The sequence below is a fragment of the Tauraco erythrolophus genome, chromosome 7 (genome assembly GCF_009769465.1).
Source record: "Tauraco erythrolophus isolate bTauEry1 chromosome 7, bTauEry1.pri, whole genome shotgun sequence".
Lineage (NCBI taxonomy): Eukaryota > Metazoa > Chordata > Aves > Musophagiformes > Musophagidae > Tauraco > Tauraco erythrolophus.
The window spans coordinates 18664204-18681675 of NC_141471.1; the positions used below are offsets into that span (position 1 = coordinate 18664204).

The 17472-nt window shown below is 39.5% G+C and overlaps 1 protein-coding gene across 1 annotated transcript in view; it reads right to left on the reverse strand.

The window, feature by feature from the left end:
• Window positions 1-17224, reverse strand: part of ACBD5 (acyl-CoA binding domain containing 5) — a 29927-nt gene extending 12703 nt beyond the window's left edge. The window contains 5 exon segments of the mRNA XM_086614611.1: window positions 10400-10423; window positions 10426-10510; window positions 14288-14360; window positions 15841-15961; window positions 17145-17224. Of these exon segments, the coding sequence (XP_086470737.1) occupies window positions 10400-10423; window positions 10426-10510; window positions 14288-14360; window positions 15841-15961; window positions 17145-17220 (379 nt within the window). The 5' untranslated portion in view covers window positions 17221-17224.
• Between the last annotated feature and the right edge of the window lie 248 nt (window positions 17225-17472).

The window sequence follows — 17472 nt, forward strand, 5'->3', positions numbered from 1 at the left end:
AAAGACTCTCAATGATTCTGAGGAAGCCAGTGGAAGGAGACAGCAGGTCACTTTTACTGAGTCTCAGACCAGACTGTAGCCCATATTTATGGTATAGCTGAAACGCTTCAAAACTGCTCTCAATTCAAAGGCAAATTTGAAACATTCTTTTCAATTATGTGAGCAACAGGATTCTGAAGAAGGTAAATGCAATATCCCATGCATCTTCTGCAGCAATTTAAGCAGATGCAAAATGTGGTAAGACGACTCAATTTTGTACAGATCTTTATCTAGCAAAGGGCATATGGAAATAAATTCTCTGATTTCAGTGAAAAAGATGATGAAATAAATACACTGAGCACTTGTTTGCATGTCTACTTACATAAATATTTTATAAAACAAATCTCGAAATAGACAAAGTAAATAAATCCTTGTTTTCCACATCTTCGATCACTCAAAGGATCACAAACAATTTACTCTGACTGTACAAAGAATTGCAAGGTAAAAATTCTTAAAAATATGGAGCATTTAAGGGATAATTCTACCACCTCCTGCAAAAAAGATATGGTTTAATACATTCTGATGATCATTTAAGCCTCCTATGTTAGGACTGAGTGGTTAAGGTACAAAGAGGGGAGTTTCAGAGAGACACTTGCACAGTTTACATGTTGACTCCAAGGCTGAATTCTGTCTGCTTTAATTGACACTACAGCATTCTATTTGCATAATTTCTAGCTCCCTTGTCAGAACCTTGAAAGATTAACTCTTACATTTAGGCTTAACATTAAATAGCAAAATAACATCCAATTATACTGGAGTTGCCAAACCAGCTCCACTACTTTTGTTGCTGCATGGTAACTTAGAGCTAAGGGTTTTCTGCTTTAATCTTGCAATGAAGAGCCTTCCCCACATTCCTCTAGTTTCAAAGCTTATCCATAGGCAAAATAACTTCTTGTATAAAAATAATGAAAATGTTAAATATCCTGTTCACCTCAGTTTTACTGCAAGGTAAGGTTTCTGTGGGTACTCTGCATCACTGTTTTGGTTTGATTTAATCCAACTTTTATCTGAAGATTAAAAAAATGCTTCTTTATTGTAAAAAGAGAACTGGAAGAGCTATCGCGTGTCTTGTAGCCTACAAGAATATAAGCAATCACATGTTTATTTTCTCCTCACTGCAGAACACTCCTTATTTGCAAGAAAATTTGTTTCATGAAAGAAACATCCCAACATATTCGTAGTTTATTTCTCATAAGTGAGTTTCATTTATTGTGAAACTCAATTATCAAGATGTTTTTCTGAGAAGCAGCAGTGTGAGAAGAATAAGGTAGCTGCTAAGTCCTCCCAGTATGATCATTAAGCACAGACACAGCTCCCTTGACACGGTAAGGCAGGCATCACCCTTCCCTTTGAAACAAAAAGAGGGCGGGGGCACAATCATCCATGTGTCCTACCCAGTCGTGGGAGTAAACAGGAAAGACAAGACTAAGGAACATTTAGCCGTGAAGTAAGGCGAATTAAAACTGTAAATCTCCTCACTCTGCCAAAGATACCGCAAAAAGCCCCAGCTACACCAGGATACAGAAAAAGCCCCAGCTATACTCTAAGATTTTTAGTTAAGATTTACTTTTTTCCTTTTTGAAGGGAAGGTCTTTGAACATTCAAGCATGTTGTCTCTTCACTTAATTTCAGTAAGGAGATTATTCATTTGGGAAAACTTCTAAGTGATACATCTCATGTATTTAAATAAAGAGGTAGAACTGAGAGAAAGCATCGACAGTAACAGATTTACGGTATCGCGCCATGGGACACCTGAATAACTGAAATCCATCAGGATTTTATTTCTTCCACAAAGTCATTCTTAGCAACAGTGCTACTAAAGACCATAAAGACGCATCGCTTCGATGCAGACTCTAAGGCACGCAGCTTTGTACAGAGTTCTGGCCACCTGAAACACCACACTTAATGGTGTACTTTTCCTCAGAACCCTTACATTGCTGTGCTCATCAGGTCAACCCCCAATTGCTTTTACTACATGGTAAAAACACAGTTTGCTGCCATCCTCCTTGTTACTCTGAGTATCTGCTAAGAAACCAGCAATGACGACAAACAGTGGAGGCGACAGGGTTAAAAACTAAACAGAGCCAACTAGTAGTGACTTCCACAGTCCCATTTGGTAGGTTAATGGCTACTTCCTGAGGAATGCATCTTTTAACAGGAATAAGTCAAGCAAGCTTTTAAAAATGTTATTTGCTTTGTGCTAATCCACACACTCCCCCATCCCTTTACCCATTCTGTTCACCCACTCCAACCGCAGGGCAAAATGGTAGTAGCTTTCTCTGCTGCCCTCATTTAGATACTATAGAGTCCCTCTAGGTTTGTTGTTTTCATCTCACTGCCTACAACACCAAACTGAGATATGTGACAGTTTCCTAAATCAAAGCTGTACCGGTCTGTAACCGTACAAGGAGTTATAGTCTCCTGTAAAAGCTTGGATTGGATTTTTTAATGCTATATAATAAAAGCTGTGTAACAGTAACAAGATGCAAACAGAAGGAAGAAGGATTTTAAAAAATGGCAAGATGGAAAGGATGAGAAGAACAGACACACAGCATCCCTACAAGATTTCAGTACATGTTTATTTTCTTGTGTCAGCTCTATTAGGAGATTTTCTAAGAGCAATTCTAAATATATTTCTTTAAAGGCAGCACTACAATTCTTCTCAATGACCTGTATAAACAGAGCCAAGTTTCTCAAAAATACATGTTTGATTTCTAACTCCCCACATATTTCAAGGCAATTTTTGTTACCCAGATGGGAGTTGGGAGCTTAAATGCCTCTGTGGATGTGCCCTGGCTCAAGGGTCATTTTACAAAGAAAACCTAGCCTAGCAGGTTTTTCTCAAGTGCCTTGTATTTTTTGTTTTCTGAACAGGCACAGAATTCTCATACAAAATTAACACGCAATGCTGGAGGTGTACTGATGGTTGGCTCAGCACAACACAGTATGTTCACACAAGTCCTACAGCCTCTGTCATACTTGGCAAATACCAGTAACAAGGAAATAGTCTACAATAGAACGTGAGACACATTAAAAAACATTTAACTAGATGTGTATGACCTCATCATTTAATAAAAACTATGTGCCTTTGTAAAATAGTATAACTTTACTATCTGCTCAATAGCAGAAAAATCTTAGCCACTAGTTTATTTCCACAACCTACCCTAGTGTCACCTTACATAGGGATCTCTCTGCACTTAAGCAGACTCAAGTTTTGTCAAAATTTTCAAGTCTCAGAGAGACTCACATGCTATACAAAATTGTTTTGATAACCAGGTAACTGGAATTCTTTTCTTGCCATCATAACTTGATGTTTCATGCTTGTTACTGATCCAAGTAGGCTCTTTGCTTCAATTCCAAGTTTATGCAATCACTTTCTGCCATTTCCAATACACTTAGTCACACAAATCTTCACCTTCTTTTTGAAACTGATGAATCCCACTACTGCAAGGAGTTTGCTGCAAGGAGGGATCACAGTGAGAGAGGGGTACATGCAAGGATCTGGGAGCAATAAGCTCTTCAGCTAGAAGAACAAGAGTTTCTATACCCTCATTTCCTTCCATTCTTCTTAATATAGCACACTACAAAGAACATTTTCAGGGGCCCAGCCTGCTCTGTAACATCTGTTCCGCAGTACTCAAACGAGCTGCCATCAGAAAAAGATATTTTAGAAAGGTCTGTCAAAAATAGAGACAGAAAAATACAAAATTCCTTACTTTAACTACCACTGTTTTATCACCTATAAGTGCATTAAGTGTAAATTATCTGAAAAATGTACTCCCTAAGCACACAGATCGTGGCAGCCAGATTTTCCTCTATAAAGTTTTACTTTTTTGTTGTTTAGTCTTCCTAAACTTTACTATAACAGAGAAAAAGAAGCCTCTCCTCCCTTTTTAGTATACTCCAACAGACTACAGCCTTGTTTTGTCAGCATGCCTCTCTCTCTGCTTATGTGCTTTTCAAGCTGTTACACCTAAAAGACATGCCACTGTATTTCAAAAAACAATTTAATCAACAATATCCATGTCTTTATTTACCATTTATAAACATCAAAACAATAGTTTGGGGATAAGAACCAATGCAGACACTAACAGCTTCTTAGACATTTATATTAACTTGCAAGTATGGTATTTAAGATTACTGACTAGTCAATCCTGGACCTTTAGACTTTTCTCTTCAGTATCTGTGGAGTTTCTCACCCATCCATATCACTACTACCTTGTACTTTCAGAATATTTTCCATATAAATAAGGTTACCAAGTTTTTTGTGTTGACTTAAGATACATTTCGCTCCTCCCTGTCACCCCTGAGCTTTCTGCCAGTAGAGACAACCTGCCTGGGATTTCCCAACAGACAGCAGCCGCCCCACAGGCATTCTCAGCACCAGCAGGTAGTTCCACAAAGGCCACCGGACACCCAGAGTACCAGGTCACCAAGCACAGACAGCTCATGTGCAGTGAGACCAATGGACCCAGGCTTTCCCACATTACTGTTGACACCTTAGCCAATAATCGTGTGTGAGAACAAGCACAAAAAATGGTGCTGCTTAGACATTTACAGTAACTTGCAAGAATAGTAAGATCATTCCAGGATCCAGGATGTCCCCGTATCTGGTACTACTTCCGTTTGGGAGAACGAGCAGGACCTGCTAAGCTCTCTTCTGTGTGAAAGAGATACAGTCAACATTTGGAACTTTTACTTTGCTTGGCAAGTAGAGAGGAGCATTACACTCTTTTGTCCCAGAAAATACAAAACATGAACACAGTGAACTCAGAATCCCACAAATAAAACTTAATTATGCTTGAAAGCAACTGAAAACCATATTGCTGAGTCACTTGTAGTCCAGAAACTCTGGTCTGTAATTTTGTAGCCTGAATCAAAAATTGTTTTGCCCTGTACAAGAAAAAAAAAAATATAAACAGGAAATAGCATTAAGATTATATTCTCTTGCCACCTATTCCAAGCCTACCAGTTGAACAGCCTTTTACAATGCTCATGTTAAACACAGCTCACAGATAACACAGATAGCTTTTCCATACATCTCAGAGGCTATGATTAAAGTAATTATTTTTGCTATAACAAAGTTATGCATGAAGCACCAGCCCATGCCCACTGGGCACTTTTCTGAGAGCAATCAAGATATGACTACATACATCTGTTCTTCCCCAGTCTCTCATACCTCTGTCTACTACTACTTCTTTGTAGCTTGTCTTTGTAGAACTGAGCTGCGAGAAATCCGGATTTCAGTTGTCTCATCCCGTCATGTTAACTACAAGTGAGACCTCCAAAATGCTAGATTCTCAAAACCTGAAGAGCTTTTGACAACTTTTGCAAGGAACTGTTGTCTGGCGGGTGAAAAAAAATATCCAGGTCCAATGAACAATTATACACAAAACCTGTTACTGTTGACTCAATCCAGCATGAAGCAGAGTATAGACAGGCTTTTCTTTTCATGGAAAAAAGCTTCTCTTAGCTCCCTTCACTTTGAAAGAAGCAATTTTTATTGTTACATTTTCACATTTGGATAACTCTACTGCTCACCCTGTGGTGATATATTCTCTACTACTCTGTATGAGAGAAAAGTTGTTGATTCCCTCAGGCTTGAGCTACACTGACACTGTGCCCTCATTTCCAACATTGAGAGACAGCACTGGCATGAAACTGTCAAGTTTGAAGTCGAATCAAAAAGTAGGCTCCGATTTGAAATGAAAAACCTCAATCAGGTATATATTGCAACAGGACAAGTCACAGCTTGTTGAGACACTGATCCATATCTCATTGAGACTCTCCACTGACTTTGTCAGTTGATGGCCCAGCCCTTAATCCTGTAATAATCCCATCCTGAAGCAAATGCTGCACAGAATGTTCTAGATACTTCTGAAGGTAAGTTATTAAACTGAGATATTAACGAAAATATTTGTATAGTAAGTTTCACACTAACCTCCCTGAATATAATCTGTAACCTTGATTATACCTCTTAGCTTACCATTGGAAACTAGAAGAGGATAAAAAGTTTAAAAGATGGAATTTTAAAAACCTCTCATGCACCCACCAGCTCCTCCTGCCCCATGCTTGCCCTTGCCTTAATGCACCTCTTATTTGTGGTGCTGCCACCCGTTCAACAATATCTACTCAAGAACAGCAATTTCAGAGTAACAGATTTAAGCTCTTTTTCCCCTTCTTACAAAGCAGTAAGATTCACAGCCACTGAGCTTCTTAAAAATCCTAGTGAGGAAGAGAGGAAGGAGAAGGAAGGTAATCAGTTTAGCAAGTATATTTGAAATCAAACAGAACTGAAAAAGTGAGCTTACGAAGCAAACAGACGGTGTTTCACAGAAAAGGCCCACACACAAGTGGGAAGAGTGTGCCACTAAATGCTCCATTACAAAGCAAAGATATTGAAAATAACATGAGACGCTCTTTGAGAAAATAAAACTATTTGAGAACAGAAACTAATTATATACAATCTACATAAGCACAGTTGGAAAATATATAGCATTTTAAGAGTAAGAAAAAGTGTTTCTATCTGGAAAGTAATAATTAAGAAGAGACTCATGTTTTTCAAGTGCAGTCCTCCCCTCCAGGCTCACCTATGCCCTGTACTAACTACTGTCTTTGAAACAGAAGTGTTCACGTGTATTAGCTTGTGCTAAAAGCACACAGAGCTCCGCGAGCATCATCTTTTAAACCTAGCTCCCGTATCCAATACAGGAAGATGCTGAGCAAATTGTTAAATGGCCGTATCTGCCTGTGAGCCATGGCCAACATCTGCCATCCACCCAAGCCACTTCTGAAGCGGTGCCCTGTATGGGCTACCAGCGCAAACACATGCTATGCTGCCATCAGTACTGCCCAAGGCCAGCACACGTAGCAACACCAGCCACCTTGCTTCAACAGGGCTTCATCTGGTGCAACTGCAAGACAGCTGGGAGCAAAGTTTTCAGGAGAGAAACACTCATTAGGATGACAAAATTGAAGAGTATTATAGTGCTGTAACTTTCCACAGCCTCTGCAGTGCGTAACTTGTCATTACTGGAGGCAACATTTAGTCTTCATAAAGGCTTACAAAGAGTACTACTACTCAACATGAAGGCAAAGGGTCATCTTTATTTAGCAAGAGTATAAAACAGATTAAATGCTTTGTCACAAAGCAGAAAGCACACAGCAAATTCTACTGAAGAACTCGTGAACAATTTCCAGATGCTTTGCTTAGCTGTTGAGAAAACTTAGTGTAGGCCTCTCGCGTAGGGATTTTCTTGCCCCCCTTTGGATTTACTCACAGAAAAAAGATGACATCCATAAACATTCTGAAGGATGAGCTGGCTCTGAAACTCTTGATATTTTTCACCCAGTATCAGATCAGTAGGGTGCCAATTCTAGCCCACCTTTGGCTTCTTCAAGTATAACATAACACGAAAGCTTCAGTGCCTGTTCTGAAAATTTCAAATTCACTGAGCAATGGTATTTCGAAACTTCTTTGTCTTTTCAGCATTGGCTTGAACATCAGATTTCTTGTGCATTTATTAGCAAGTGCAAAAACTTAAAAGGTTGCTCTTCTAAAGCACTCCCCCACCTTACCCAACAGTCCTCCCTCTACTCTTCCAGCAGCTGTAAACAAAAGGGTCCTTCTGTAATACTGCAAGTTACCTATTCTCTTCCGCAGTGCTATGATGGCTACAAGCCCACCTTCTTTGATGTCTAGTATTTCACATATCTGAAAATAATTTGCCAGTAATTTCTCTCTATAAAGTACTTCATACCTGTCAGAGGAGACTACTGATTGACCTTTCCTTAGAATGTAAGCTTCTCACACAGCTGCAGGATGAGCTTCCAAAACGCTACCCAGGTTACACGCTCGTGAAACGTCCCTCAGATTTGCTCAGCCTATTGGAGGGAATTTTCTCTTTTCCTCTCTTTACCAATGCATCCAGGTTTGGGTATTTGTAACCCATGGATCCAGCAAGTTTGCCCTAGTTGTTTAGTAGATGTTACAACTCATTTTAATGCCAGCATGTCAGGCTTCAGTTCATTAAGGAGAGCCACAAGCTCTATTGATTCAGGAAGACAGTATTTCAATGGTTTGTATTTAACATTTTCAATGAAACCACAAGAAGTGGAAATTCAATTTTAAAAGGCTATACTTTTCTGTTGACGCCAATCTGCTAGAGACGATACATCAGCCATAGCTGATGTACACTAAACTTTCAGGCAATCTCTTCAACTAATTCAAGAATATGGTTGATTTTGAGGAAGCTGCATGCAATTCTTAAAGTTAGATAATGATCTTCATACAGATTAAAATCTGATGGAAAAAGAATGGAATTCAAAACAGAATGGGCCAGAAGATGGAGTACAGCATGAAGTAAGAGATCTGAGAGAAGTGTCCCAGTTTCCAGAACATACCAACTGCCTGCCCATGAAAAAACACCTTCCTCAACACAAGCTACAGAGACTAGAGGCTTGGGGGCAGGGGAAGAAACAGGACTGAAGGAACTAATACAACCAAAACATAACCATGTGTCAATTTTTAACAGTATGGTCAACAGTGTCTACGCCATCTCAAACAGACTTGAGCAAATTGGTTCTACTCTTCAGCGTGTGTCTGGGAGGCTGAAGGTACTCATGCTTCCATACTTCTGTGAAATATTTTGAGACTTGTACTGTAAACAGTAATAATTATTTCCAGCTCCGCTTTTAATTGAGGAAGTGGTAAAAGTGCTTCAGAAAGGCTTTCAGTGTCTTAAATGCAATGGTAAAGTTATAACATACAATAGACTTTGTGAAAATTCTGTCTTAATTCCTTGTGGCATAATTAGATGTTGCAGCTTTAAACCATGTGAATGATGCCATATCACCAGATTTATTGCAACACTGACAGAACAAGATAAAGGGGAGATTTGCTATTCTGTTTTACTTACACTGCTTATGTTTAAGCTGCCTCTTCAAAAAACAAGTATGCTAAATTTATTATTGAAATAGGTATGGTTTAATGTCCATGATTCTCTGTTTGCCTAGATAAGTCACTTCTAAGAAGTGGCTTTTGGCACTGTGCCATAGACACCAAGTCCAAGTAAATCCTTATTACACAGATCACTGACCTGAATCTATAGATACTCTTACAATCTTGCCCGTCAATCCAGCTGCCAGGCAAGCTCATTAAATTCCAGACACGAAGCACACACAACTCGAGTCGCGAAGAGTCACACAGCTTTCGAAACGGTCATTTAAAAACTTCTACCATTACCTTTCCTCAAAAACAATTAAAAACTATTTCTGTTTCTCTGAGAATTGATACCAAAACCAAAATCAAAACTGTGTTCCTTCAAAGTGTGTGTGGGGGGAAGCCCCATGCAAAAGGCAACTCAACCAGCTGATTCCTATTTCTTAAAAACACATTAAACCAATTAATTCATGCAATGGTTTGTTTTTTAAAAACTGTTTCAAAAATTTAAATTAACAGGGCAAAACTTAACTGTAATTTTAAGACAGATTTAAACAACTGTAAGCCTTATATTATCACCTTATGAACACATTACTTGAACACAGTAACCGTTATTATCAAAACATTCTCACAATGGTATTGCTAAATAAAAATCACCACACCGATTTTTATGCAGCTATGACACCACTAGGTTTGCCACTTGCCAGAGATTTAAAGTGTTTAAATAGATATTACTTTCATGTACTTGAGCCTCAGAAAACAACTTCAAAGTTTCATAAACCCATCTTAGATTCTGTATGTATTAGAGGAACCATGACTAAAGAGAGCATGGATTTTGATTGTGGATTTTTTTCTTTTTTCATTTTAGATCATATGACAGAGCTGGATTACAAGCTCTGCATGCAGTTTCATAATCTACAGCTACATCAGGATGTAGCAGTATGCATTTCAAATAGTTGTTCCTTTTATTAAGGGAAAGGCAGAAAATAGATTTGGCTGGAGGAGCTGTTTGTTTGTTTGTTTTAAATACTCTCCTTTTTTCAGGAAGAAGCTTCCCCCAGAAGCTCAAAAAGCCTGTAGACAAGGACTAAAAATGCAGCTTCCTGGGTCCAACTTTGGTTTGTACCTCAAAAGCAAAATAAAACAAAATCCAGCCTAATGAGGTGGCAAGCCCAGAAGTCACAAATGTTAGTAGGAAGTTACTACAGCACCAAAACAATGGAAAAGATGGACTTATACATAATTTATTATTCCTACCTTCCAAATACTTAGAGACTTTCTCCATTCGAACTGCCACACAGTAAAGAGAATGAACAGAGAGATGCAACGTTTAGCTTTAAAATCATTTATAGAAAACAAGCCACAAAAAAATCTGGAGTTGTGATTATTAGTAGTACAAAGGAAGTTATTTGTCCGAACCTGAGGTTAGGTCAGATCCTCTGTTCTTTTATCTTCTACTATTTCATAGAACGGGCCTATTACTTGTAGTAATTCTTCAACTTTGTCCGTCATTGGCATACTCTCAAGAATCTGCACAAGTCCAAAATACGAAGCATCTTATGAAACAGCATTTCAGCGATTCATTTCAACTGATTTTAGAAATTGCTGGTCATTGTAAAACTCTAACATTTCACTACATCACTTCACGTGTTATTCTGATATTTTTAATTTTTTTTTTTAATTAAATGAAAACAACATAAACCTAACTTACCAAACAATAATCTTAACTAGCTGTATTAACGTTTTTTAGGTGAAGAGAAGATGGGAGAGCTAAGGCACTTGCCACCAGTAAAGGATGGCCTCAGCACAGTATTAGTAGACCTTGGAATTCATTATTTCAGCAATTTCAAGCTAAACCAACTCAAAATTCAACAGGCTGCTGTTATCTGATGCAATTTATTTTATAAACAAGTCTTCCCACAGAGAAAATGAAACTTTAAGACTTTTTCTTAGAGGATTCTTTGTATTTGTTAAACCCTGCCATCTTCAACAGAATATAAGGAGAAGATCAAAAGTGCCTGACTGGGTCTATCTAAATCCAAACAACAAAATGGACAGAATACAGCAAAACTATGACAGTGCAAAGACATACTTAGCAGAGCAAACTAGAATCAAATTCTGCTCTTGAAGTCATTTGGAGCTTTTCCTTTGATAAAAATTTCTTCATTTTAAATTACAAAACCAATACCTTTGATCATCTGATAGAAATGCAAAACCTTAAATCTAGAATAGATTAAGCAGAAGAGATTCAATAACTGAATATTATTTTAAACGCATACAATATTATTGTCCCATTGTAATTGTCCCTTCAGCTAAGCTTTTTGCTGATAGCATTGTTCCTTTTTCATCTTCTATTTTTTTTATTATTATTTTTAAAAGAGGCAATAGCTATAGACGACTCAGGTAGAAGCAAACAGCTACAGTACACTTCCGCCTCCAGAAGAGCACCAAGAAAGCAACAGATGGAGGTAAAAGTTGCCACAGAACATGCTGCTCAAAAGCACCAAGCAGGTCACTAAGCAGGAGAAGCAAAAGCTACAGCATTACTTCACAAAGCGGGAGCTCCAGGCAGGCTGGCAGGTAACAAGTCAACATTTGCAAAGCAATCAAGGATACCAAGAGAAAACAGTCTGTCAAACTGCAGTTTCACTGTCACTTCTCTGATCTATTCAGTCTATGTAATTCATTCCATATTTGTTAAAGAGAAATGCTCAGTGGTCAGATACAGAGCTGGATATGAGCCAGAGACAGTTCTGTGATTTTTTTTTTAACTTCAATGGCATTAAGAGAAATAAGAAATCTATTCTAGAGTAACACTTGTATTTGCTATGCATTTACTTCTATAGTCTGCACTATACACTGTTTCATACATGCACTTGTATGATAGCTGCACGTAAGTGCTATTCATCCGTTCTAAACGGACCTCAATACACTCTCTGCAACTTGGAGCAATTCTCAGAATCTTACCACACATTTCCTGTTACAGTAAGAGTTTTGTAACTGCTAGCTTTTAGGTGAGCAAGAAAAGAGCAAATACTTCCACAAACAAAATCAATTGTTTACTTATATAGGCACTAGGCATAACATGCAATCTTAAAACTCGAAAGTGCAAAATAAGTTATTACGTATCCTGAATTACTGTTTTCTTTGGATTCATATATGAGGGCTCTTCTTTTACTTAGAAACACCATGTAGTGTTAACACTTTTTTATGCTAAGATATCACTCATTTCTAATACATAACAAAACAATCTATGTGAAGAGTAAAAAAAATTTGTTTAAATAGTGTTGCAATACAAAATTTTTAAAATGCTACTTGATAGATAAATTAACCTTAAACAAAAATGCACTTGAGCTCAGATTCATCTTCGCTAAGACTAAGATGTGTTTAGTCATCTCCCACTAGCACCTCAAAACCTCACTCAGACATAATCTTCAACAGCTGTGATTTTCAAGGATACCACATGAAGAGGAAAAAACAAAAAAAAAACCCCACCAAACAAGTTTACAACGAAAGCATCTTGTGACAGAGTCTTCTGATGCATGTACAGCCCAAACACAACGTGCAAAGGCTAGGGGACATGCCCCAGAGGCAGGGGAGGGCACATATGGCAACCCTTAAAAAGAGCCCTGTGATACCAGTGTACAAGTGGGTTTTTCACCCCTTTAGAGGTAGATACCTATGCAGCAACAGCGGAACACCCACAGTACCACCACAAGGATTAGTGCACTATGTGCTGACAGAACAACTGAGTGGATCCATTTGAAACGCACTTCCATTGACATTTCAAGTAGAATCTACGGGGTTTGAAAAGCTGAAGCTATTTCAAAGCTATTTCAAATGTGAGCACCGAAACAGCACCAAAGCAGGGTAAACAGATTTCGCAGCTTCAAAGCTGAGTGAGGCAAGTCATTTGCTCTCCGATCCCTACATGCAATCTGTACACAGGCAGAATATTTGTGCTTCATCAGGGTCAAGTAAGTAGACTTCCTCACAGGAGGCTTACTAGGGTTTTTTTAGAATAAACATTGCAGTTTCACTTAGTGTCCTGACCAAACCAATTACTGTGTTGAAAAAAAAATAACATACTATACCGAAGTATTAACACATTTTGAATCCGAGATTTGAAACGAAAGACTAAACCTCATGGTATGCATTCAAAAGGAATTATTAAAATTTAGTGGGATTTTTGACCAAATGAATAATATTTGGCCTCCTGTGTTTTCTGGAGTAGTTTATTTTTCATTTTAAAGCAGCTACAGTAATACCAGCAGGAGCTGAATTACCAAAATTACAGATAGGAAAAAGAACAGCAGTCAGATTCCAGCTCCTTGCCTAGTAAAAGTTTTGTTGTATCAATCATTAAGTATGTTAAGAGTTCAATGTCAAGATAGTGGCCTAGGAAAAAGCAAGCATATTCAGAGTAGAACTTATATTTTCTCTCATTGATACTAACCTTATTATAGTAACAGAGTACAATTATACTTCTACCTGGATCAACAGTAAATCTTTAAACTGAAAGGGCCACCTAGAAGACCTTCATTGAAAAGACTGCAGTGAAAAGGGCTGGTTAATAAAAGACAAGAAAATTTAATTCTGAATGTTTGCTTTAGCTGATGATGCAATGCCTGCTTATATTAGTAACAACGACTGTTTACAAATTACACATCTACTCAAAAAAAGAGACATCAAATTACTCAATTCTAACTGACTGCAACTATAACATACAAGGAATATTTTCATGACAAGTACAGAAAATTCAAGTTGCTGAGTTCTTGGGGAAAAAAAAAATTGAAGATGATTAAGTTTACATATTTGATTATATTCATGTTTCCAGTCATGAGAGAGATTCTTGCTCCTGAAGTCCTTCTGGAGAGTTAGGTTTTTTTCCTTTCCAAGGATCACTTACTTCTCTCAACTCTGAGAACTGAGGCAGTTTGCAGTAAACCAGCTTTTATTCTGTTGTACTTTTATTCTGTTGAACTGAAAACAGTTCCACTGTTTTCCCCACTGCTCCCTTTACCATGATGTCAATCCTTCACTTTAGTTCTGTTATTCAAGCTTCATATCAGCTAGAGCTTTCACGTTTCTCTGAAAGCAACCCAAATTCTATAGCTTTAGAAGGAACTACATGATTTTCTTCTTCCCATAGGCCGAACAGCATAGTACTGAAATGTGACAGTTCACATCGGGAATAACTCATTTGGAGCTTTGACAGTAGTAGTCAGCAAGAACCTCCTCATGTTCCTTAATTTATTTCTGGAATATTTGTTCTAGAAGATGCCTTCCACACATTAGTAAACTTACCTTTTTCATTTCTTCAACATAGGCTATCATGGCTTCTTCTTTGGACATGTCTCCCAAGGCACTCCAAGCATCCCTAGGAAAGAAAGTCGCATACATCTTTGGTGTCTTGAAGGACTAGCAGATTTTTTCAGCCTGGCTTTAAGTAGGTCAGTTATGTAATGCTTAAGTTTCTCTGATACAAATAAAATGCAACAACAATTCACTGTTTGTTTGTTTTAAAAAAGTCCAAATATTTAATTTGCTAGAATATTCACGTAGTGGTACATCTACAAACTGAATATTTCCCCACTGACCCGCTATGGTCTTGTACCCAGCAAGTTGTTAACAAGCCTAGATAGGAGACACACCTTTCCCTTTTGATTAGGTCCATTTCTTTTTTACGACCTTTTGCTGCAGAAAAAGAGCAGGCACAGACACTTCAGCCAGCACTTACAAAGAGTTTTCAGTAAGTCAGAACAGGCTACAAGAAAAATTTCTCCTTTCTGAGTTTAGCAATTGCAGAAAGACACATCAGTTTAGTCGGTAAATAGTTTTACCATCGCCCCCAGTTGCCACAGCAGCTACTTATGACCTAAAAAAATTTCCCCCCTCTTCAACTCTGCAAGACAGAAAACTCCAACCAAATTTATCAGTATTGCACAAGGACTCTGTCAGAACACAGACTGGAATAAAACATTTCCTTACTCAGCCTTGCACTTGATCTGACACTGTCCCCTCCTCTTGCCAGAGTATTTGTCCCACTTACAGCAAAACCACAAGGCTGGTGGCTCACATTTCAGCTACAGCCAACCAGGTGGGTGGAAGCTTACTGCCCTAGTGCTCTGCAAAGATACTCTCCCTTCATCCTGACCTGGGGAGACGGGAGAGGAAGGAAGGAAAGGAGGGAATGAAAGGAATCGTTTCACAGACCCGAAGAGGACCATGACCATAAAGAAAGAAATACTACTTACTCTTCAGGACCAATCATTATTAAAATACAGTAAGCGAAGCATTCACATGGCTTTTCAAACAGATCTTAGTAACATGGCGAATGAGAAGTCTTCCCAGCACAAAGACAATACAGACAGTGGGAAGCCCTGCCACTAAGCAGACAAACCAGAAAGAGAAATAAACCAGACTTCTCTGCAAAAGCTTGAAGTTACATCAATAGCTGTCAATGAGCACTTGTTTACTTCAGGCTCACATCGTACAGAAAAACTTGAGAAGCAAGAATTCCAGACGCTCACTCACATCACTCATTCTGCAGAGCACCTACAATTTCAGTCTACAACATGGAATAAGCACTGCAAAGGTACCATGATTGTGTTTGCCCAAGAAAAACCTGCCACCTGCAGAACCTGCGGGAATGCTTTCACCTGCAACTCTGAGAAGTTACAAATTATCTGAGCTAGAAAGTTGGAACACAAGACAGAAAAGAATTCAAGCAAAGGTTGTGAATGTTCTTTTCTTAAAAGAGAAGCTCATTAAACTCTTTCTCCAAGTGCCCCTCTTCTAAACATCTCCACTCCAAGCATAAAGAAAACAAAACAAAACAACAACTCATTAAAAGTTACCATTTATATCTACCAATTGGATCCCAAAATCCAGGTCGTGGAATGTTACAGGGTCCTTGGGTTGCTTGCTTATAAAAGCTATAGAACTTTAGCATCATTTCATTCGTTGGCTGGAATGAACCTAGTGAAAGCATTTTAAAATACAGTTAAATTGTAATCAAGAATATCAACGAGTATTTTACAAGCTTAGTATTTCTGTGAGAAAACAGCCTGCAGTCTCTTACAGCCTGATTCACAATAGTACAATATAAGTCCATGGAGAACATCTTCATCTACCATAAACCAGCACCACTGATGACATTTACTTTACAAACAGCAAGTTTCAGATCAAGGTTAAGGGACTATAACCTTTACTACTTCTAAGGTCAGACTCCACAATTAGAATGAAAAAAGAGTAATAAGTAACATAAAGCTAGTGTCCTTTCACTCAGTTTAAAGGGATAGGTTCAGCCCCCAGTAAACAAGGTATCTTACATGTCACTTTACTGTTACAAACAGTAATTTATTGAAAGACTCCAGAATTTAAAAAAAAAAAAAAAACCAAGAAAAAACCCCCAAACTAAACAAGCAACAAAAAAATCCCAAACAAAACAAATGCAACAAACTCAAAATACAGCCTTCTTAAGTGTTTTTCTTTACTTTGGGTATTTGACAGCCATCTCAATAACGGTTTCACTGTTTCTCCTGTTTTCCTTTTCTCTTTTTCCTTGTAAAACATACTTTTGTAGATGTAGTAAATGTAAATACAAAACTCTAACAGCTGGCAGGGAAGATTCATAACCAAACCATTAAATCAAATACTTTGAAATCAGATTCTAGTCATAAGAAGTCTTACAGTGACACCAGAATTAACAACGTATGTAATAATAAGCTTTTTTTATTACTCGTATAAAAAAAAATCTGATTTTTTTTTTGCTTTTCCGTTCTGTTAGCTCTTTCAGCAGAGGGAACTCATGATAACAGCTCCCAAGCCGTCAAACCAACTTCAGGACCGCAGCGAAGCGGAGCCCCTTCCCCGGCGCGCCCCGCGGGCAGCGGACAGCTCCAGTCGGAGGAACTTCTGCGGCGGGCTCGGGAGGCTCCGAGCCGGCGTTCCTTCAGCAGAGGCGGACGGCAGCACTAGGACCGAAGTTCCCAGCCGGGAAGTTCCCCGGCCGGCCACGCCGCCGCCCCTGCCCGGGGGCCGCCGGCAGCAGACGGGCCTCGCCTGCCCGCGCCCGCCGGGCCCTGCCCGCTCCGCAGGTACGAGCCGGGCGGCCGGGCCCCGCGCCGCTGCCACCGCGCTTCCCCCCAGCCGCACTCACCGTTCTTCGGCAGGCTCTGGATCACCTTCACAGCCGCCTCGAACCTGGTCGCGTGCACCGAGCCGGTCTCCGCCATGTCCCCGTCCCGTCCCCTCACCACCCGCCGCCTCCGGCTCGGCCGCCGGGCCACGTCCGGCAGGGCGGGCTCAGCTCAGCTCAGCCTCCCTCGTCGCGGCGCCTGCAGCCGCCTGCACGGGAGAGGGGCTGAGAGGCGCCGGGCCGTACGCGGCCACCCCTCGGCAGCAGCGGGGCGCGGTGCCCGGCCCCGGCCGCGCCCCGCCCGCCCCGATCCCCCGGCCCTCTCCCTCCGGCACGGCCGAGCACAGCC